At 58.8% G+C, this 19255-nt stretch overlaps 1 protein-coding gene across 2 annotated transcripts in view; it reads left to right on the plus strand.

Annotated features, from left to right (window-relative positions):
• PRKCZ (protein kinase C zeta) overlaps positions 1-19255 on the plus strand; it is an 81356-nt gene that overhangs the window by 32259 nt on the left and 29842 nt on the right. For both annotated transcript variants that reach the window (XM_036281450.1, XM_036281451.1), the window contains one exon: positions 18859-18944. In XM_036281450.1, coding sequence (XP_036137343.1) covers positions 18859-18944 — 86 coding nt within the window. The remainder of the gene's footprint in view (positions 1-18858; positions 18945-19255) is intronic.

Below are 19255 nucleotides of genomic sequence, written 5' to 3' on the forward strand. Positions count from 1 at the left end.
TGAGCTAGGGGTGTGGATGGGGACGAGTGGGGGTCTGAGGACATTCTGGGTCCTCTCTCTCTCTGGACACCATGCCACCCAGGCTGCCCAGGCTTGGGCCTGCATGGTTGCACTCTGTCACCAAGTGCAGGTCAGAGGTGGGGCCAGGCACTGGAGATGGGGTGTTTCACAGGTGAACTGTATGCACCCCAAAGGGACTAACATGAGCCACTGCTGGCTCTCTGCCCGCCCTCCTCCTGTCCTCTGCCAGCTGGACAAGGGCGAGGGAGTCAGGCGAGTGTACGGGGTCCTTCTCAGTGTGTCTGAGCCAGCTCCGGATGGGCACTGCGGCTCGGTGGGGAGCAGTGTGGCAGGAGGGCAGCAACAGACGCCCAGGTACCGGTGAGCCCAGCGTGACCAGAGCAGCGCGAAGGGAAGGAGGGTGTCGGCAGAGGCACCTGGGTTGGCTGTGCAGTCGGGCCCCACCCTTAGGTTTGGGGTCAGTAAACTGTACTTCTCCTTGGTGGTGTTTCGTTTAACAGAAATGTAGCGTTTCCGTATTTGTGGTCTCTGGTGCAGGGAAGGCGAGCATACGGGGTTGCTCTGTGGCCTGAGTCTTTGAGGCGTGGATGTGGACACTGTCTGCAATGAGAACACAAACCGAAATGAGTATACGTGAACGTTTCAAGACCAACAGCATCACAACATCCGGGAAAACCCAGACTCGTCATTAGAGGGTCCTGTCACACCGTCTTCCTGACATTTTCCAGCTGCAAATGCTGTTGCTGTCTCGTGCCACAATGTTGCAGTATTTCCTCTGGGGAGCCGGTCTTCCCTGAGAGTTGTCAGAATTTTACTTTTTTTGGCCGTTTAGAAAACCTTTTCTTTTTTTTTTTCAGCCTCGCACATTGCGATTGCGATGTCACATACATTTTTAGGATTGTTTTTCGAATCGGGGAATCATCTCGGTCTCTGTCATCGGGGTCCTGTGGGAGTCGAGAGCCTTCCAGGTGTCCCTGGGCCATGACCAACCTCAGGTGCTGGGGGAGGCCAGCCGCGCTCGCGGTCGGGTCCTCGTACAGGTGCACGCTGTGCAGATCCCGTTAGCTCTGCTCACGCTCTGCTTTTTAGAGATGCGTGAAGTGAATGCCGACTCACTGTTTCTGTGGAAATGCGTAAAACACCACTTGTCACACGGAGAGCCAGCTGCCGGCAGCCCTGCTGCAGACTTGGCCCACGAAGAGTGTGAGTCTCACATGTTTTAAGTCACGCATTTCTCTTTTATTAGCTGTAATTTTTATTTATTTATTCTTTATCCTCACCCGAGGATATGTTTATTGATTTTAGAGAGAGAGGAAGGGGGAGAGAGAGAGAGCGAAACATCGATTGGTCGTCTCCCGTATGTGTCCTGACCAGGGATTGAACCTGCAACCGCTTGGTGTACGGGACATCATTCCAACCAACTGACCCACCTGGCCAGGGCTCTTAGCTATAATTCTTATTCAAAATAACGTCTTGCGCTTCACAACGGGGAGGCAGGTGATTGGTAGTTGTCATATAGCGCCTCTTAGCAGACCAGTGAGGTTTCGAAGTGACCACCATGCACCACTGAAGGGTGCATTCTGAGAAATCTGTCACTCGATGATTTTGTCATCGTGTGAACATCCCCGAGGCACGTGCATCTCCCGGATGGTCCAGCCCCTGCACACCTGGGCTCTGCGGTCCAGCCTGTCACTGTACTGAGTCCTGTGGGCAATTGTAACACAATGGTAAGTATTTGTGTATCTAAACCTAGGAAAGCTACAGGGAAAATACGGGATAAAGAAAGCTTCCCCTTTGCCGGACATTCACAGTGAGCGTTGCCTCCAGACTGGCGGTGGCTCTGGGGAGTCCGTGCACGGCTGTCACAGAAGGGCTGTGAGAACGGGAGACAGGCTTCCGCTTCGGAGCAGCACGGCTCACAGGGTGAAGGCTCTGTCCTGGGCTCCCGGTGTCCTGGGCTCGCACACTGAGAGCCGTCCACCAGCACCGTGAATGGTGTCCTGAGATGCCAGGTGGTTCCTGTGGCTTCGGAGCCACTCGCAGGACACCTTTGCTCAGAGGGACCCCGATGAAGCCCTCGTTTTTGCAGAAGTTATTTTGAGCCTGTCCCACTACCGGAAAATTTTGGTGTCCTACCACCAAGGGACTAAAACTAGATCTCTGAGCAATGGTTATGACGTCACCAGGAAGATCTATTGCGGAAAGAGCAGATGAATGACTCAGAGGTAGTTTTTCTTCTGAAACCGGCATTTTGGTAAGGGGAGGTTTTGCCGCCTTCTGTCTGTAGCTGGGGAGAGTTGTCGGGAGCGACCTGGAAGGAAACAGGTCTGAGTGTTGGAGGCCGGGCAGGAGCCCCGCCCTGTGCAGGCCACTGGGTGCCGAGGCCTCGAGGGGCCGTGCACAGGTGTGCGGGGCAGGCTGCGTGGTGACTGGCACGTGTCGCCTGGACACATGGCCTGAAGGCCTCCTTTGTTCTGGAGTCAGGCTGTTCTGAATGGTGGCTTTCTCCAGCCGCCCTGTGTGGGGGTGACTGCGATGGTGCGGCTCTTCCTGAGACAGCAGCCCCAGCTCCTGTTCCTGCCTGTTGCTCCCCTGGAGTGGACCTCCGGAAGGTCACTGAGGGGTTGCCTCATCTCCCTGGCTCAGGCTCCGCCTCCCTTACCTGATGACCCCCCTGCAGGCTGGAGGAGCCCGCGAACAGCCCCACTGGGCCACCCCTGCCTTCCCATCACTCTGCTCCTGCCCCCACCTCCACCCCCTGACTGCTGCCTGGTCAGCAGGCCCCTCACTGCAGGAGCCCTACCTCTGTGAGGACAGCTCAGGCCAGGAGGTCAGCCCCCCACTCTTCCCTCCCGTGGTCTCTCCTCCCCCCACCCTCCTTCCCTGGAGTCTCAGCTTGAGGGCCCCACTCCTGCATGAAGGCTCACTCCCTGCAGCTTCATTCTCTGCAGCTCACAGGCTGTGTGTCCCCCCAACAGAGTGTGACCTCTTCGAGGGTGGGGCCGTCTGCTTTGATCTGGGGTGTGTCCTCGCTGGGCACGTGCTGGGCATCCTTCAGTGAAGACATCCTTTGGTGGCACGTGATGGACACGTGGCTCCTCACACCAGGGGCCCAGGCCCAGGCCTGGTCAGGGGGAGCTGCAGCAGAGTGGCCTAACCTGGAGGGGTCACGTGTGCCACTCGGCCGCCCAGGAGCCTCCCAGGCAGAAGGCCCTCGCGTAGCGTCTCGGGAGGAGCAGGGGTGACTGAGGGCAGAGGCCTCCCCAGAGGCAAGGACTTCGCGCTCTGTACTGAAAGCAGCAGGTGGGCAGCAGGAAGTTTGGGCCGTGCAGTGAAACCTTAGGAAACGAGCTTCCTCACGCTGGGGGCGCGAGGGACCCTTCTCAAGTGGGGTCTGGCCTCGTGTGCTGTGATGCTCACGAATCCGACGGGGAAGATCATGGCAGGTCAGATGACGTGCCTCCCAGTATTAGCACGGGGCCCCCTGTGAACCCTTGAACTCGCCGACCGCTCCACAGACCACGGCAGCGTGTGTCCCCGTGTCCTGCGCAGCCTTCCTGGGGGACGTCCTGGACCCCGCTGTCTCCTCGGTGCAGAATTCCAGAATAACAGTCACTCTGTCAGCAAGGAAAAATAAATACATTTTTATCACTTAAATTTGTGAACCAGCCCTGGCCACTTTGGCTCAGCTGTTAGAGCGTCGGCCCGTGGGCCCAAGAATCCCAAGTTCGATTCCGGTCAAGGGCACATACCTCGGTTGCGGTTTGACTCTGAATGTGGTCGGGGTTGTGTGGGAGGCAACCAGTCGATATGTGTCTCTCTTTCTCCCCCCTCTCCCTCCCTCCCTCTATCTGAAGATAAATGGAAAAGTGTCCGTGGGTGAGGATTTAAAAAAATTGTGAGCTAGTGAGGCCAGTCACGGTAGGTGCTGGGGGACCTCTGAGCCTACCTCTCGACTCAGGTTTATAGTGGACGATGTGTGAGTTGCCGTGGAGAACCCTGGACAGGGCCTGGGCCCGTGTCCAGAACCTTCCATGCTCCCAAACTGAAGCTCTGTCCCTGTTAAATACTAGCCCCCCTCCCCCTCCCCCCACCTGCCCCACCACCCACTTTCTGTGTCTGAGTCTGACCCCTCCCGGGAAGCCCTGTGCTGTTCCCTTCGGAATCTGGTTTCCTTCACTCAGCCTAATACCCTCGAGGGCGTCCACGTGGCAGCACCTGTCAAAACTAACTTCCTCGTTTCTTTGTTAATCCTCACCAAAGGTATTTTTCCATTGATTTTTAGAGAGAGTGGAAGGGAGGGAGGGGACGAAAGAGAATCATCCACGTGAGAGACAATGGTGACAGTGACGGGGCCGGGGGTCGAACCCGCAACCCAGTTACATAGCCTTGACCAAAAATCAAACCCGAGACCCTTCGGTCCACAGGCCAATGCTCCAACTGCTGAGCCACACCGGCCAGGGCAAAAATGTCCTTCCTTTTTAAGGCCGAATAAGATTCCACTGGACAAATAGACCACATTTGTTTGTCCATCATCCGTTGATGGACATGTAGATTGCTGTCACCTTCTGGCTGTTGTGGGTGATGCCTCTGTGAATGGAGGGGTGCTTTATTACTTTCAGGGAGAGAGGAAGGGAGAGGGGGAGAGAGAGAAACACCGATGAGAGAGAACATCGATCGGCCGCCTCCTGCAGGCCCCCACTGGGGATTGGACCCACAACCTGGGCATGTGCCCTGCCTGGGAATCAAGTCGAGCTCTTGGTGCGGGTCAACGCTCAGCCAGCGAGCCACACCGGCCGGGCAGTTGTTGTCCTTCTCTCATCTTCGTTTGATGTTGTCCAAGTCTGTGATCAGGTCGTTTTTATAAAAACACCAACAAGGAAGAGATGCGTGGAGCAGGCCCTGCTGTCCAGGAGGCACCGGGAAGCCTTAGGATGCTCGGTCCCAGCAGGTGGGGTCAGGCCCCTCCCCTCCGGCCCAGCAGCCCCTGCCAGGCCCCCGGGCGACAGAAGTTGGCCACGGTCACCTTCCCCACACGCTGCCCTGTGGATCTGCCTGGCTTCTCGCTCGCCTGTGTCCAGCCTTCCCAGTTTGCTCGGTCACTTTAGCCCACCCCACACCCCCACGCTTCCCTGTGGGAGGCGAGTTCCCAGGAGAACAGAACAAGGTGGAACCAGGGCGGGCGGGACAGCCCGAGCCTCGTGGGGACGCAAGACAAGCCCCCGCTCAGCGTGAAGAGGGGAGGATGCGGGCCTGCCCGGGGGTGCCCTGCGTGCTGGGCCTGCCCGGGGGTGCCCTGCGTGCTGGGCCTGCCCGGGGGTGCCCTGCGTGCTGGGCCTGCCCGGGGGTGCCCTGTGTGCTGCGCCTGCCCGGGGGTGCCCTGCGTGCTGCGCCTGCCCGGGGGTGCCCTGCGTGCTGTGCCTGCCCGGGGGTGCCCTGCGTGCTGCGCCTGCCCGGGGGTGCCCTGCGTGCTGGGGTAGCTGCTGGATGCCCCCACCTGGAACAGCACCATGTGCTGGGCCGTCAAGCGAAGGCCACAGGTAGACAGAAATCCCTCCCACTTCTGAGCTGTGGGACGCGCAGGGAACGGGTCAGGTGCACCTGAGGCTTGTGGGTGATGTAGGAAGTAATTTCGTGAGCTTCACATGGGCGTCTTTGGAAGAGAACAAAACAGGCATGACTTATTCATGGATCTGAGCTGGTCTGTTTTTGTACAGAGAGAGCTTTTACATTTAATTATTTTTCAGCATTATAAGACGGTTTATCTGAGGAAGTGGAGGCCGGTGTTCACGATGAGTTGATGGTGAGGCTGCGGGGAGGTGTCTCCCACGAAGGATGAGGTTTGCTTGTCGGACTGAACTCCTGGCTTCCCTGCAGCAGAGACCCAGAGGTGCTACGGGAGGGGTCCCTTCTGACCTCCGTCTGCTCAGACCCAGGAGCCCCGACTCGTACGCAGACAGGCTCGTTGGCAGCTCCCAGCGAGCCTTTGGGGGGCTCGGGCTGCATGTGCAGTGTTCAGGGAACGAGCAGTCAGGAAGGCCGATCGGCTGATGTCCGTACGGACCTGGTTTGTGTGTGTCATCGCAAGGCGATGCTAACAGTGTGTGCCACCCAGCATGTCCTTTGACATCACTCAGTGGCATCCTGACTGAGGGACAGGGCACCAGTGTGTGGGGCATGGGACAGCCGTCCTGACTGCATGTCCACGAGCCGGTCCCCATGGCACGGTGGGACACGGTGGGACATCATGGCTTCCGGCCAGCGGAGGAGCAGCAGACCAGTGCCGCAGGGAGGGGCCGATGGGGCCAGGGCTCTGCCTTCTGATATCCATTTGGACGAAGGTCCTGCTCTCCACTCTCGTGCCCTTGCCTCCTCCTGGGTCCTGGGCCCACCCCGATCAGCCGTGTGTAAGGGGCATAGTGTGCCGGGGCCAGGGTGAGGTGGGATGCGCCCCTCCCCCTGGTGCTGTCGCTTCCTGGTGGGGAAGTTGTCAGGTGGACATTGGGGAGGCGGCAGAGCCAGCCGGGAGCCGGTGGTCTGAGGAAGCTCCTGCCCCACAGGCCTGGCTCCCTCTCGCTTTGGGAGCGGCAGAGGTCGCTGCTTCTCAGGGCCCTGGGCCCAGCGGCAGTCTACGGGTAAACCTGTGTGCTGGGCAGGCCCAGGGAAGGCCGGTCGTCTTCTCTTCTCGCGTGACTGGGGGCTCTCTGGGGGATGGAGGATACCGGAGCTGTAGCAGGTTCCCCGCTCTGCCCCCAGGAGCAGGGGTCCCAGTGAGAGGGCGGGACACTCACTTGCCCTGGGAGTCAAGTGTGCAGTGAGCGGCTTCTCACGGAGACACAGGCCTGTGGTGTGTGGGCCTTCAGACCCTTTCTCCAAACTCAGGAGACGCTCACTTAAAGAAACATGAACGTGAGGTGCGCTGTCACCTGGGTTGCAGCCCTGCCTCAGACCAGAGCACTGCTGGGTCTCTGTGCCGGGAGGAGGTGGGTGGCCGGCCCAGCTGTGTGTGCAAGTGGGACAGGTGTGCACGGTGGGGCAGGTGTGCACAGCAGGACGCGTGTATACGGTGGGGCAGGTGTGCACAGAAGGATGGGTATATACGGTGGGGCAGGTATATACGGCGGGACAGGTGTGCACAGCAGGACAGGTGTGCATGGTAGGACAGGTATACACAGTGGGACAGGTGAGCACGGTAAGACGTATGCATGGCAGGGCACATATACACTGCAGGCCAGATATACACAACAGGGCAGGTGTGCATGGCGAGGCAGGTGTGCACAGTGGGACAGGTATACATAGGGCAGGTGTGCATGGTGGGGCAAGTGTACACGGAGGAGCAGGTGTGCATGGCCAGACAGGTATACACAGCAGGCAAGGTGTGCACGGCAGGACAGGTGTACACGGTGGGGCAGGTGTATACACGGAGGGGCATGTGTACACAGTGGGACAGGTGTGCATGGCAGGGCAGGTGTATATTGTGGGACAGGTGTGCATGGCGGGGCAGGTGTATATGGTGAGACAGGTGTGCACGGCGGGGCAGGTGTGTATAGCGGGGCAGGTGTGCCAGCTCCTGCAGGTGGTGATCAGTACTGTGGGAGCCACGCTGCTGTCGGCAACTTTCTGAGAAGGTGGATGGGCTGTGGCCGAGACGTGGTCGGTGATGCAGCTTCGAAACCAAACCCTGCTCCTGCCCTTGAGACCTCTGGTCAACTTACTCCTGAATCAGACGTGTCAGCTCCAAACCATCCGAGCAGAAGCCAAACAGCCTGTGCTGAGGCTGGTGACAGAAACCACAGCTGTCCTCTGGCCCGGAGAAGACTCCTGGCCCCAGCAGCTCTGCTCCATGATGGGCCACACGGAGGCGCTGGCTCCTGTGGGCGGCACGCCGCCCGCATCTGGGCGACTGGGCCTGGGAGAGGCTGTCGGAGAAGCCGCCCCTGGAGCCACACAGCCCTGGGTCAGCCGGAAGCTTCCTGGTCCCCATACAGCATGGGCAGTGCCCCACCCCAGGTTACAGGATTGCAGCTCGAGGTGGCTCTTCCTTCACTGGTGGGCTGCTCTCCGCACAGCATTCTGGAAGGTTTTCCTTCCCGGAGCCCTGCCGTTCCTTCACCCCACCTACATGGGGCCGCCCCAGGTGCTGGGCTGTGCCGCTGCTGAGGGAGCAGTGAGCCCGTGTTCATGCACAGACACCACTCACAGACAGGTCATTTAGGTTCCTCCAGGTCGTAATTAATGTAAGTGGTGTCACAGCAGAACCGAGGCAGAAACTCTGGTTGGGGCAGGTGTGGCTGGCACCATGGTCCAGGGGGGGTGACCAGTGCGGTGACGTGAAGCTCAGAGGCTGCGATGACCTGGCAGGTGCGGGCTGGGGCTTCTCTAGGTGTGGGATGCAGCCGTGCAAAGGCCCTGGGGTGGGTCGGGGACTGGTTCGAGGAATGAGGAGACCCCGCCGGACAGAAACAGCCTGAGGGTGGGTCTGGGGGCTGCTTGGGGACCAGTCCATTATTTGTGTATTTTGTGAGCCTTTGAGCTCATCCATCGGCACCGAAACCTGGGTGTTCCCATTCATTAAATGTCAGTTGTCCAGCTAAGTCGGTGTTCACACTAGCAGCAGAACTCCCTCGAAATACATTTTAAAAGCACTGAACATGGGCTCAGGGGGCCGTGTTGTGGGAGGGGACGAGACTTGGTGCCTGCCATCCCCGTCGAGTGTTAAACACCCCGGCGTCTCCCTAACACTTAAATAATTACAGTTCTCTACACCCTGGCCCAAAGGCAGGTGAGGAGTCGCCCTTGGCCCACGGCTGACCCTTCGCCCCCAAACGCATGCTGCTGGCTGTTGCTGGGTCTAGTTTTATTTTGCGGTCGTAGAGGTGGTTTTGCTAAAATTACTTTGGAATCTACCACACGGAGAATTGCATGTCGGGACCATCTGCAGTCACCGAGGATTCCATGGATGCGTCACCCTCACCTGACATCACCAGCTGCCCTCTCCCCGCCAAGGGCCCCGACCAGCTGCCCTTCCCTGCTGGTGCTGGCCGCCCGGATCTGCAGGTCATTGCTCCCAGGGCTCTGCCTCTGGGTCTGACGCCATGTCCTGTCCTCTCCGAGGACAACCTCGTCCGCATGCCGGCCTCTCGGGTCCGCTCCTGTGGGTGAGGGTGTCGGTGACAGAGCTCACGGGCAGTTTGTAAGCCAGGCTCCCTCCAGGAGAAGAAATGGAGCAAGTCAGGTCATTGCTCTGGGGACGCACTGTGGACGGGCCTTCTCCCAAGCTGAGGAGCCCCGACGTCAACGGTGTGAAAAGTGGGGCCCCACGGGGAGGGGGTCGGGAAGGAGGAGGGACGTCCCCCAGGTGCTTTGCCCTTTGCACCTCTCTTTCCTCTGACCCCAAGCACTGGCAGACTGTGGGAGCGTCTAGGGTGTGCTGGTGACTTCCTCTCACTTTCCGGGGACCTCAGAGCCCACCTCGAGGTGCCAGCCCACCTCCGGAGGCTGCGGCCTCCCGCCAGTGCGCTTTCCTTTAAATAAATTTTTTTTTCTTATCCTCATCCAAGGATATTTTTCCACTTATTTTCAGATAGAGTTGAGGGAGAGAGAGAGAAACATCGACGTGAGAGGGACACAACGACTGGTTGCCTCCTGCACGACCCCGACCAGGGTTGGGGACTGAATCACAGCCGAGGTACATGCCTTTGACCAGAATCGAACCCGCAGCTCTCTGGTCCGTGGGCCGACGCTCTGACCACTGAGCCAAACCGGCCAGGGCGTGCCTGCCTTCTCTGCGTCTGACTTCCTGAAGTGACAGGACAGCGAGGACATCGCCTTCGTTTGTAAAGGACATTAAAATGGTGCTGCTTTGTGGAGGGGCGCCGGGGCTGGCCTGCCCCCGCAGGTGGGGTGCCCTCTTTGCTGGCCTTGCAGTCTCTCTAGCACCACGTAAACCCAAGTCTGAATTTAGTGGTGACAACTAGGGCCTGAGTTTCAAAGAGAAACGGGCCCCTTTTCGCGCTTAATCTTCATCACTAAAGCTGTTTTGAATCTCAGACATGATTTAAGAAATTTAAAGAGCCCTGGCCAGGTGGCTCAGTTGGTCAGAGCGTCATCCTGAGACTACGTTTTTATTGAGAGAAGGGGGGTATCGATCAGTCGCTTCATGTGTGCGCCCTGACCAGGGGGTTGAACGAACCCACGGACCCACGACGTTTTCTGGTGCGTGGCTCGCGGTTGCCATGCTGCTGGAGTGTCTCGTCAGCGGTGCGCGAGGCCTGTGCGGGTGCTGGAGAGTCTGAGATGTCGGGAGGGACGCGGCGCTGGGAGGATGTGGGGCGCCGGGGCGCCGGCCAGGCTTCCTGATGAGCGTCCCTCCGCGGCCACCAGCCAGGGTTCGTCCTGAGCACGCATGCGGCCTGGGCACCTGTGTCCATGGTGACCCCAGTGCCGTGTCTGAGTGAAGAAGCATCTGGAACCTGAGAAATGCCTTACCCCCCCCCCGCCCCCGACAGACAGGATGTGGCGGACACTCGTTCTTTCTAGAGGTGGCTTTGAGAAAGAGCGTGTGAGAGTGATCACACAGCAGGTGGTTTTGAGTGTGGGCCCGGAGGTTCCTCTTACGGAGCAAATAGAGAAGAGAGGAGAGCCGGCCGCTGCGGCTCCGTGGCTGCGCGTCGACCCTGCACCAAGAGGTCGCCGGTTCGATTCCCGGTCAGGGCACATGCCCAGGTTGTGGGCCTGATCCCCATTGGGGGGCGTGCAGGAGGCGGCCAGTCGATGTTCTCGCTCATCGATGTTTCTCTCTCTCTCTCCCTCTCTACTAGCAATAAATGAGAAAGAAAGAAAAACAGCTTTTAAAAAAAGGAGAGGAGAAAGCTGAGACCCCATACATATGCTGGGGCCTGGCCCTGGTGTTTCTGACTTCGGCTTCCTTCATGGAGGTGACCCTGTGAACTGGGTCACCCCATTCTCTGATCCCCATTTCTTCATCTTTATTTTTTTATCCTCACCTGAGGACATTTTCCTTTTTTTTGTTCAGATAGAGTGGGAGGGGGAGAGAGGAACAGAGAGAGAGAGAAAAACATGCACATGAAAGGGACACATCGAGTGGCTGCCTCCCGCACAACCCAAGCAGGGCCGGGGACAAACTGCAACAGAGATACATGCCCTTAGTGGGAACCGAACCCGGGTCTCTCTGGACCGCAGGCCGACACTCTAACTGCTGAGCCAAACCGGCTAGGGCTTCGTATTTTTTCCCCTAAATTGAAATAAAGCATTCCATCAAACGTAAACCCTTGGTCGCACGGTGGCGGTGCCTGTGGCCCGTCCCTGGGCTGTGGGAGAGGCTGTCAGCTCCCCGGCAGAGCAGGTGTGAGTGGCGTTGGCTGTGGCCTCAGGTGGCCTTTCTCATGTTCGCCGGCCACGTGGGGCCACTTCTGTGAAGCAGTCCGTGTCTCTGGCCCAGTCTCAAATCCAGCTGCCTAAGAGCCGTTTAATCGGGACGCGCGCAGTTGTTACGGATTTGAGGGAGCGCTCGATGCGTCTCGGGAACGAGCTCTGGATTGCCTGTGTCTCCCTCTCCCAGCGGCTCTCCTTCCTCTCGTGGAGCATGACGTCCTAGTCAGGGCGGTCTGTCCTGTGGGAGACGTCTCCCCGTCACCCAGGCCTGTGCTCCTGCCCTGGCGAGCCTGGCAGAGAGCTGTGTGGCATGAGGCGGGGCGAGGTCCTTGTCCCCGTGGCGAAGGCCAGCTGACCGAGGGAGGACACGGCTTCCCCAGCGAATCTCGTTGGCGTCCTTCTCACAAACTAGGTGACCGCGGTGGGGCCGTCCCTGGTTGTCTGTCCCGTTGGTCTTTGTAGCAACAGTGCAGCTCCCATGCAGCTTCATTGTGACCGTTGGTGTCTTGCGTTGTTAGCACCCCCTCCGCTTTGTCCACTTTGTTAGTGTTACTATTTTTTTTTTTTTTTTAATCCTCACCCGAGGACATTTTTGCATTTTTTGTTAAGACAGAGCGGGAGGGAGAGAGAGGAAGAGAGAGAGAGAGAAACATCGATGTGAAGGGACACATCGAGTGGCTGCCACCCGCACGACCAACCAGGGCCGGGGACAAACCGCAACCGAGGTACGTGCCCTTAGCGGGAACCGAACCCGGGTCTCTCAGGACCGCAGGCCGACGCTCTAACCGCTGAGCCAAACCGGCCAGGGCTAGTGTTACTATTTTTGTTGTCGTTAACTCCCACCCGAGGTATTTTTTTCCATTGATTTTTTAGAGAGAGAGTGGGAGGGAGGGAGGGGAGAGGGAGAGGGAGAGAAACATCGATGTGAGAAGGACACATTATCGGTTGCCTTCTGCACACACCCCAACTGGGTTTGGGGATTGAACCTGCAACCCAGATACATGCCCTTGCCTGGAAACTGAACCCGCAGCCCTTTGTGTGATGGTGGATGCTCTAACCACTGAGCAACACTGGCCAGGGCAAGGTTTAATTTGTTTTGTTTTTAATCCTCACCCAAGAACATTTTTCTATTTTCAGATAGAGTGGGAGGGAGGGAGAGAGAGACACAATGACTGGGAGCCTCCTGCACAATGCGACCAGGGCCTGGGACGAACCGCAACCGAGGTACGTGCCCTTGACCGGAATCGAACCTGCGACTCTTTGGTCCGCAGGCCGACGTTCTAACGGCTGAGCCGTACCGGCCAGGGCAGGCAAGGTTTCATTTTTAAATAAAAATCAGCTCTTCAGATTTCTTGTGTCGTCCTTAGTAAGTTGTGTTTTTAAGGATTTTTAAAAAGTCCAAATTGTATTTATTGACATGCTTCATACCTTTAGTCTCTAGATATTTTTAATGTCTCCAGATATTAAATTACTGTTGGGAATTCGTCTTCTGTTAATTTTTGTTACGTTTCCTTCAGGTGTTTTCTGCTTCTTATATTGATGTACATTAGGTGATGCAGAGTTGAGATCATTCTGACCTCCTTTCAAATGGACACTTTTATCATCATGAGATGTTGCTCTTTAGGTGAAAAATATCATATTGGCCTGTGAGTCCCCTGGGTCTTACATTATATAACTGTACCGGCTGCGGGGGGCACTCGGGTCTATGTGGTATGTTTTCTTCTACCTTTTTACTTTCAACTTTTCTGTATCTTATTTTGGAAATGGTTCTTAGAAGCATCAGTCAGTTGTTCTAACCTACTGACAGCCATGCCTCTGTTGTGTTAATCCTCACCCAAGGATGTTTTCCACTGATCGGCAGGTGGAGGGGAGAGAGGGAGGGAGACACATCAGCCGGCTGCCTCCCGCACGACCCGGACCAGGGACCGAACCGAGATTCGTGCCCTTGACCGGAATCGAACCCGAGACACTCTGGTCTGTGGGCCGACGCTCTAACCGCCGAGCCAAACCGGCCAGGGCACGTCTGCATACATTTTAAACCCCACAGTCGTCATCATGACTATTGTGTTCAGTGGCCTCCGTTACGATTTACCCTCCCTGGTGCCTTTCCCCCTGCACGACCGGGTGAAGCGGAGACCACGTCCTTCTGCCTGAAGCACAGCTCTGCCGCTCCCCTTGGCAATGACGGGTGTGTGTGTGTGTGTGTGTGTGTGTGTGTGTGTGTGTCTGTGTGTGGGGGGTCTGTTTCTGCGGAACGTCCTTCTCTTGCCTGCCTTGGCGAGGGGCGTGACGTCGGGTGGGCGGATGCGCTGTGGAGCACCTGGGGCCGCGGTCTGCTGGGCTCTGCTTTTCCTTCGGAGAGTCGCCTGTCGGTCTCGTGTCTGTTCCCTCGAAGGCTTCTCCTTCTCCTCTGGCTGCTTGAGCAGTGGCCCCTGCCCTCCCATTCCGGCAGCCTCGAAGAAGCGGGGGAAATGCTGAACTTGTCCCGACCTGGGTCTGTCAGGCTGTTTGGATCTGGGGCAGAAGGTCTGTGTCTCTTTTGCAAAAGATCAGCCGGTGTCTTTTCCGAGACGGGCCTGTTCACGCCCCCTCGCTCCCAGGCCGTGTCCACACCTTTGCATCCTTTCCCGTCGGCCCTTCGGTCTCTCCCGCTTTTCCCGTGTCCTCAGCCGGGTCCCTCCCACTGCTCTCTCTCGTTCGTCTAATCTGCTTTTTCCAAAAAAAATTTTTTTTATTGATATTTAAAGAGAGAGGAAGGGAGAAGGAGAGAGAGAAACACCAATGCGAGAGAAGTATGGATCGGCTGCCTCCTGAGCCCCCCGTCCCGGGGATCAGCCTGCAACCCGGGCACGTGCTCTGATCGGGAATCAAACGGGCGACCTCTCCGTGCACAGGGTGACGCCCAGCCAACAGGGCCACGCCAGGCCGCTTTCGAATCTACTGCCGGAACGACTAATTTCCGTTCTTGTCCTTTCACACTTAGGATTTCTAAACCAGGAATTTTAGAGTTTGATTCTTTTTTTTTTCAGCGGTGACATTCTCTCATGTATCTGTCTTTGAAAATAGACTGAGTATCTGAATCACCTGAGTGTCCGCTTCTATTGGCTGTTCCGTCGTATGTGTCTATTTCTTGGCCTGCCTGACAGGTTTTTTTTAAATGTTTTTAGCCCTGGCCAGTTTGGTGCAGCGGTAAAGCGTCGGCCCGTGGACCAGTGAGTCGCGGGTTTGATTCCGGTCAAGGGCATGTACCTCAGTTGTGGTTCGTCCCCGGCCCTGATCAGGTTGTGCGGGAGGCAACCAGTCGATGTGTCTCTCTCATGTCGATGTTTTTTTCACTCTCTCTGTCTCCCTCCCACTCTGTCTGAGAGTCAATGGGAAAATATCCTCGGGTAAGGATTAAAGAAGTAAAAATAAAATAAAACATGTTTTTATTGATTTTATTTTTAGAGAGAGAGTGATAGAAACTTGGATGTGAGAGAAAAACATCGGCTGCCTCCTGCACGCCCCCTACTGGGGATCGAGCCCACTACCTGGGCATGTGCCCTGACCGGGGATGGAACTGGGACCTCTCAGTCCAGGGGACGATGCTCAGTCCACTGAGCCACACCGGCCGGGGCAGACACAATTCTTTCATAGATGAAACCCCTGTCACAAGTCAGAATCCAGGCTCTAGTCTGACGTTTTACTGGAACCAAGCCTTTGAGAGCCTGGTGTTGGGGGTGAGCCCAGATGGCACCCCTTCAGCAACACCTGCCCAGCTCCAGGGATCAGCCAGCGCCCTGGCGACCTGTCCCTCCCCTGGCATCTTCTCCTGTTCTGACTCTCGTGTAGGTCCGAGATGCCCGGACACTGTTTTCGCGGGGTTTAGTGACTGCTCTGGGAAGCAGGGCTGGGCGGACGCTGGAGCCCATTCGCGCGTGTGGTGTCTGGTCCGCGTGTCCTTCAGCGTGTGGTCTGGCACACGTGGTCCTGTCGGCCAGGCGGGCAGTGCCCAGCTCAGAGCACTTAGTGTATTGAAGTAAATCAAGGCATCTCCACGTGGGAACGAGCTCCATCCGTGTGACTGTTCACAACAGTCCCTTGGAAGTGGGAAGACATCTCCCTGTGGAGTCTTTGTGGGCACCCTGGTCGGCCGCTCGGCAGGATGCAGTCCACACCGTGACCAGTTAGCTTCTCTGCGGTAAAAACGACTAGAAAGTCGAACTGTTATGAACAGCCCCTTCCTCTGAAAACATCTTCTAGGGTTGGTCTTTGTGACGGTGACCAACAGTATTAGGCAGCGAGGGGACAGCCAGCGCAGCCCCCGAAAGGACAGACGGCCCCCCTCCTGTGTCCTTGCACCCATGTCCTTACAGGCAGCCTCCATGACCCGGTGACCGGGACATTTTGGCCCCGGAAACGTGGCCTAAATTGTCACTATTTTTGGTGAGATGGTTGCGTAGGATGAGCTAACATTGCGCCTCGTCCTAGGGACACCTGGCAAGAAAGGCGGGTGGCCCTACCCTCCTGGGGTACAGAATCTCTTGGAAGGTGCTCCCCAAGAGGAGGCTGGCCCCACGTGGCTGCACTGCCCCCCCCCCCCCCCCAGTCCAAGGGCTCCTCCCGGCTCCGCGGCCTTGCTGGGCACTGTCTCCAGGCTGCGAAGCCGGCTGGGCTGGTCCCGGCTGCGGTCCGTTTACAGTGAGCGGGAGGCCTCGACCGCCATCCCCGCTCTGGAAGATGGCACAGCCACGTGCGCCCCCCCAAACCCGGGGGACGTGCAGTTCGCTTCGCGGCCTGTTGCTCTCGGTTCGCTTTTCAGTGTATTTTCTTCGCCTTGTCAGAGCCGTCAAGATGCCAGATTGCCATGGGAACGGCTGGTTAAAATTCCCTGCAGCGTCCTAATTATAGAGTTTCAGCTGAGTGAAGAGCCACTTTGGAGGGGCACGGGGCGGAGGCTGAGAGGGAGCAGCACCGACAGCTGCCGCAGCCCCAGGCCTCGGCCACCCGCCGTCCAGCAGCTCCCAGCGAGTGCCGCTCGGGGCCAAGGTGGACCCCACAGGACGTGTGTGCAGGGAGCGGCCGGAGCTGCCCCAGGCCGAGGCGGAGCGGGCGGTCCCCCCATCACGCCCCATTTCCACGGCCCTTTCCTCTCACCTTGTCTGTGGCCCGTTAGCCACAGTGTCTCCTCCATGGAGATCCGTCCAGGGGGAAGGTGGACACGGGGCACGCAGCCACCTGGCCAGGCTGTCCCTGGGGCGCCCACCCCCGGAAGCGTTCCGCATACACGTCCTCTCTGGACACTGTCCTTTCTTTGATCCCTGAGGCTGTCCCGTCAGGTCAGGGATAGGCTGTGACTCCTGAGCAGAAGCCCTGGAGGCTCATGGTGCTGGCCTGTGACGGGAGGGCACCTCAGGGTCCCCCTTGAGCTTGGGTTCAGGGAGCGGGGTCTCCGTCCAGCTGTGTCCAGGCAGCCCTGCATGCGGGGATCTCCTAGCAAAGAGCCCGAAGTTCGACCGGTTTGGGGTTAGTGGCTGCCATTGTGGGGATGGTGTTTTTCCAGGAAGGTGGGGGGGTGGGAACCCAGGCGGTGCCCTGAAAGAAACGCCAGGCCGACCCAGAGAGGCGTGTCTGAGCACGCCTGACCCACATCCTGAGAACCCCAGGGATGTCTGAGGAACCGCCGCGGCCCGGAGGAGCCCACAGATTGACAAGAGACAGTGTGGGGTCTGGGCAGCCTCGGTCGGGAGAGGCCGTCAGGGAAACGCTACGGGAGCGGGAATAACTCGGGGGGCGACCACGTGGCTATGTCGGCCCGTTAACTGTGCCTGAGATGTGCGGGGGGGCGGGGTCCACGGGGACCCTGTATAGTCACGCCCCTAATCCCTGGGGGACGTGTTCCAGACCCCGTGGATGTCTCAACCACATCGCCGAACCCTGGGACGGGCCACAGCAGACCCTGCTCCGGTCCGTGCTCTGCAGACACTGGTCCCGTCATGCTGTCCGTGTGGCCTCACCCACCCTCACTACTCCCCGGAGGCCCCGTCTCCAACTGCAGCTGCCCGCGGGCTCGGGGCATCAGCGTAGGGATTTGGGGGACGCAGACATCCAGCCCCCACGGCAGGGATCCAGACTCCTCACTGTGGACACCGGGTCTGCCATGGTGCCCGTCTCCGGTCCCTCCTGGTCCACGCCTGTGGGCGTCACCCGGGCTCTCTGCCTCGTCCCCTCGCTTTGCCCAGCCTGCTGTGGGCTCCCTAGTGCCCTCGGCCCCTCCCAGAATGGTCAGGTTTCTGTTCCACGCGGCTTTACTCGAATTTGAAGGAATTTCGGTTGGTCGTGGGGGCAGAAGAAAGGGGCCGACCGTGGGTGCGGGTGTGCCCCATCTGGGCAGCTCAGCTCCCCCTGTCATCGCTCTCTCTGTGCCCCGTCTCTCTCTGTCACTCCACGCCTGTGGGGACGGGTGGCCAGGGGCCGTGAATGCTAACATGGGCACGGTCACTTCTCAGGACGTTCGCACGGACCCGCGTGGGTCAGGTTTCCCCCAGAACAAGCCAGGATGCACCCTGTCCTCTGGGCAGAGGCCCTGGGGGGTCACCAGGCTGAGCCCGAGCCCGAGGTATGAGCCCCAGCTAGGGAGTGGGCCCTGGCTGTGCCCCCAGCCTGGCCCTGTTCTCGCCTGGGCGTGGAACCCTCTGGGGTGGCCAGGCCACGCAGCCTCCCCGCCGGCTGTGGGCTCCTGCTCCCGAGGACCCCCGACCTGTGGCTTCAGGCTGAGTCTCCCATGAAAGGGGAAGAATCGGGTTCTGTAAGCGCTGTGACCCGATCCCGGCAGGTCCCAGCCTGAGCCGTCGTTTGCTTGTTTCAAAACCTCCCGTTAGTTTCCACGTTGGTGTCTTCAGCCCACGACCCCGAGTCGCCTTCGCTGAGGGACTTTGTGATGGCGCAAAGCTGCCTGTGTCCCGCAGACGCCGTCCCACACACGCTGTGTCAGAGGGCTGAGGGCGCGAAGTCGGGGTGTGCTGAGGCTGCCCGGGGAGGGTTTGTCACTCACCTTCTGGGGCTTTGAAGGGTCGTGTGCGTGTCATGAAAGTGGCATTTGGTGACGGGTCCAACATACGTGTTCTGTTTGTTTGCGGTCCTCCTGCCCCGAGATTTGCTGGGCTGGGGACCCTTGGGGCTCTCGTGTCTGGGGGAGGCTGGGCCGGGCGGGCAGACCCTGCGGTCAGGCTGACTGGCCTTCCTCACAGTCACCCTGGCTGCTGTCTGGGGCCCCCTGTCCTCCCGGCGGGGCTGCGATAGGAGGACCAATGTGAGGAGCAGAGGGGGCGGCGGGCGCTGTCGTGCCCGTGCCTGCCCTGTGGCCCGGCCACCCAGCAGGAGCAGCCTGTCCCGAAAGGACCTCGTGTGGAGCAGCCGCGGGCCTCGGGCTGGTTCCTCACACCTTGGTCATGTCCTTTCCAGAATCCATCTACCGCCGTGGAGCCAGAAGATGGAGGAAGCTGTACCGCGCCAACGGCCATCTCTTCCAAGCCAAGCGCTTTAACAGGGTGAGTGCTGCCCCCTTGGGATGTGGGCTCAGGGCTGACGGATGCCGTGGGCCGAGGGCCATGTGCCGAGCGCCGAGGGCTGTGTGCCGTGTACTGAGGGCCGTGTGCCCTGTGCTGCTCTAAAAGCAGAGAGGGAGGAGGGGGAGGGAGCGGGCTGGGCTCTGTACACACACAGCACGGGGACAGTCCTGAGCCCGGTTACAGACCCACCTTCTCCCCATCACGAAGGAGCCTTTCCAAGGCGTCCCGAGCCCATGCCGTCCCCGGTCAGGCCTTTGCCCGTGGCGCTGCGTGATGAGGGCGGCCCGTGT

The sequence above is a fragment of the Molossus molossus genome, unplaced genomic scaffold (genome assembly GCF_014108415.1).
Source record: "Molossus molossus isolate mMolMol1 unplaced genomic scaffold, mMolMol1.p scaffold_m16_p_35, whole genome shotgun sequence".
Taxonomy (NCBI): Eukaryota; Metazoa; Chordata; class Mammalia; order Chiroptera; family Molossidae; genus Molossus; species Molossus molossus.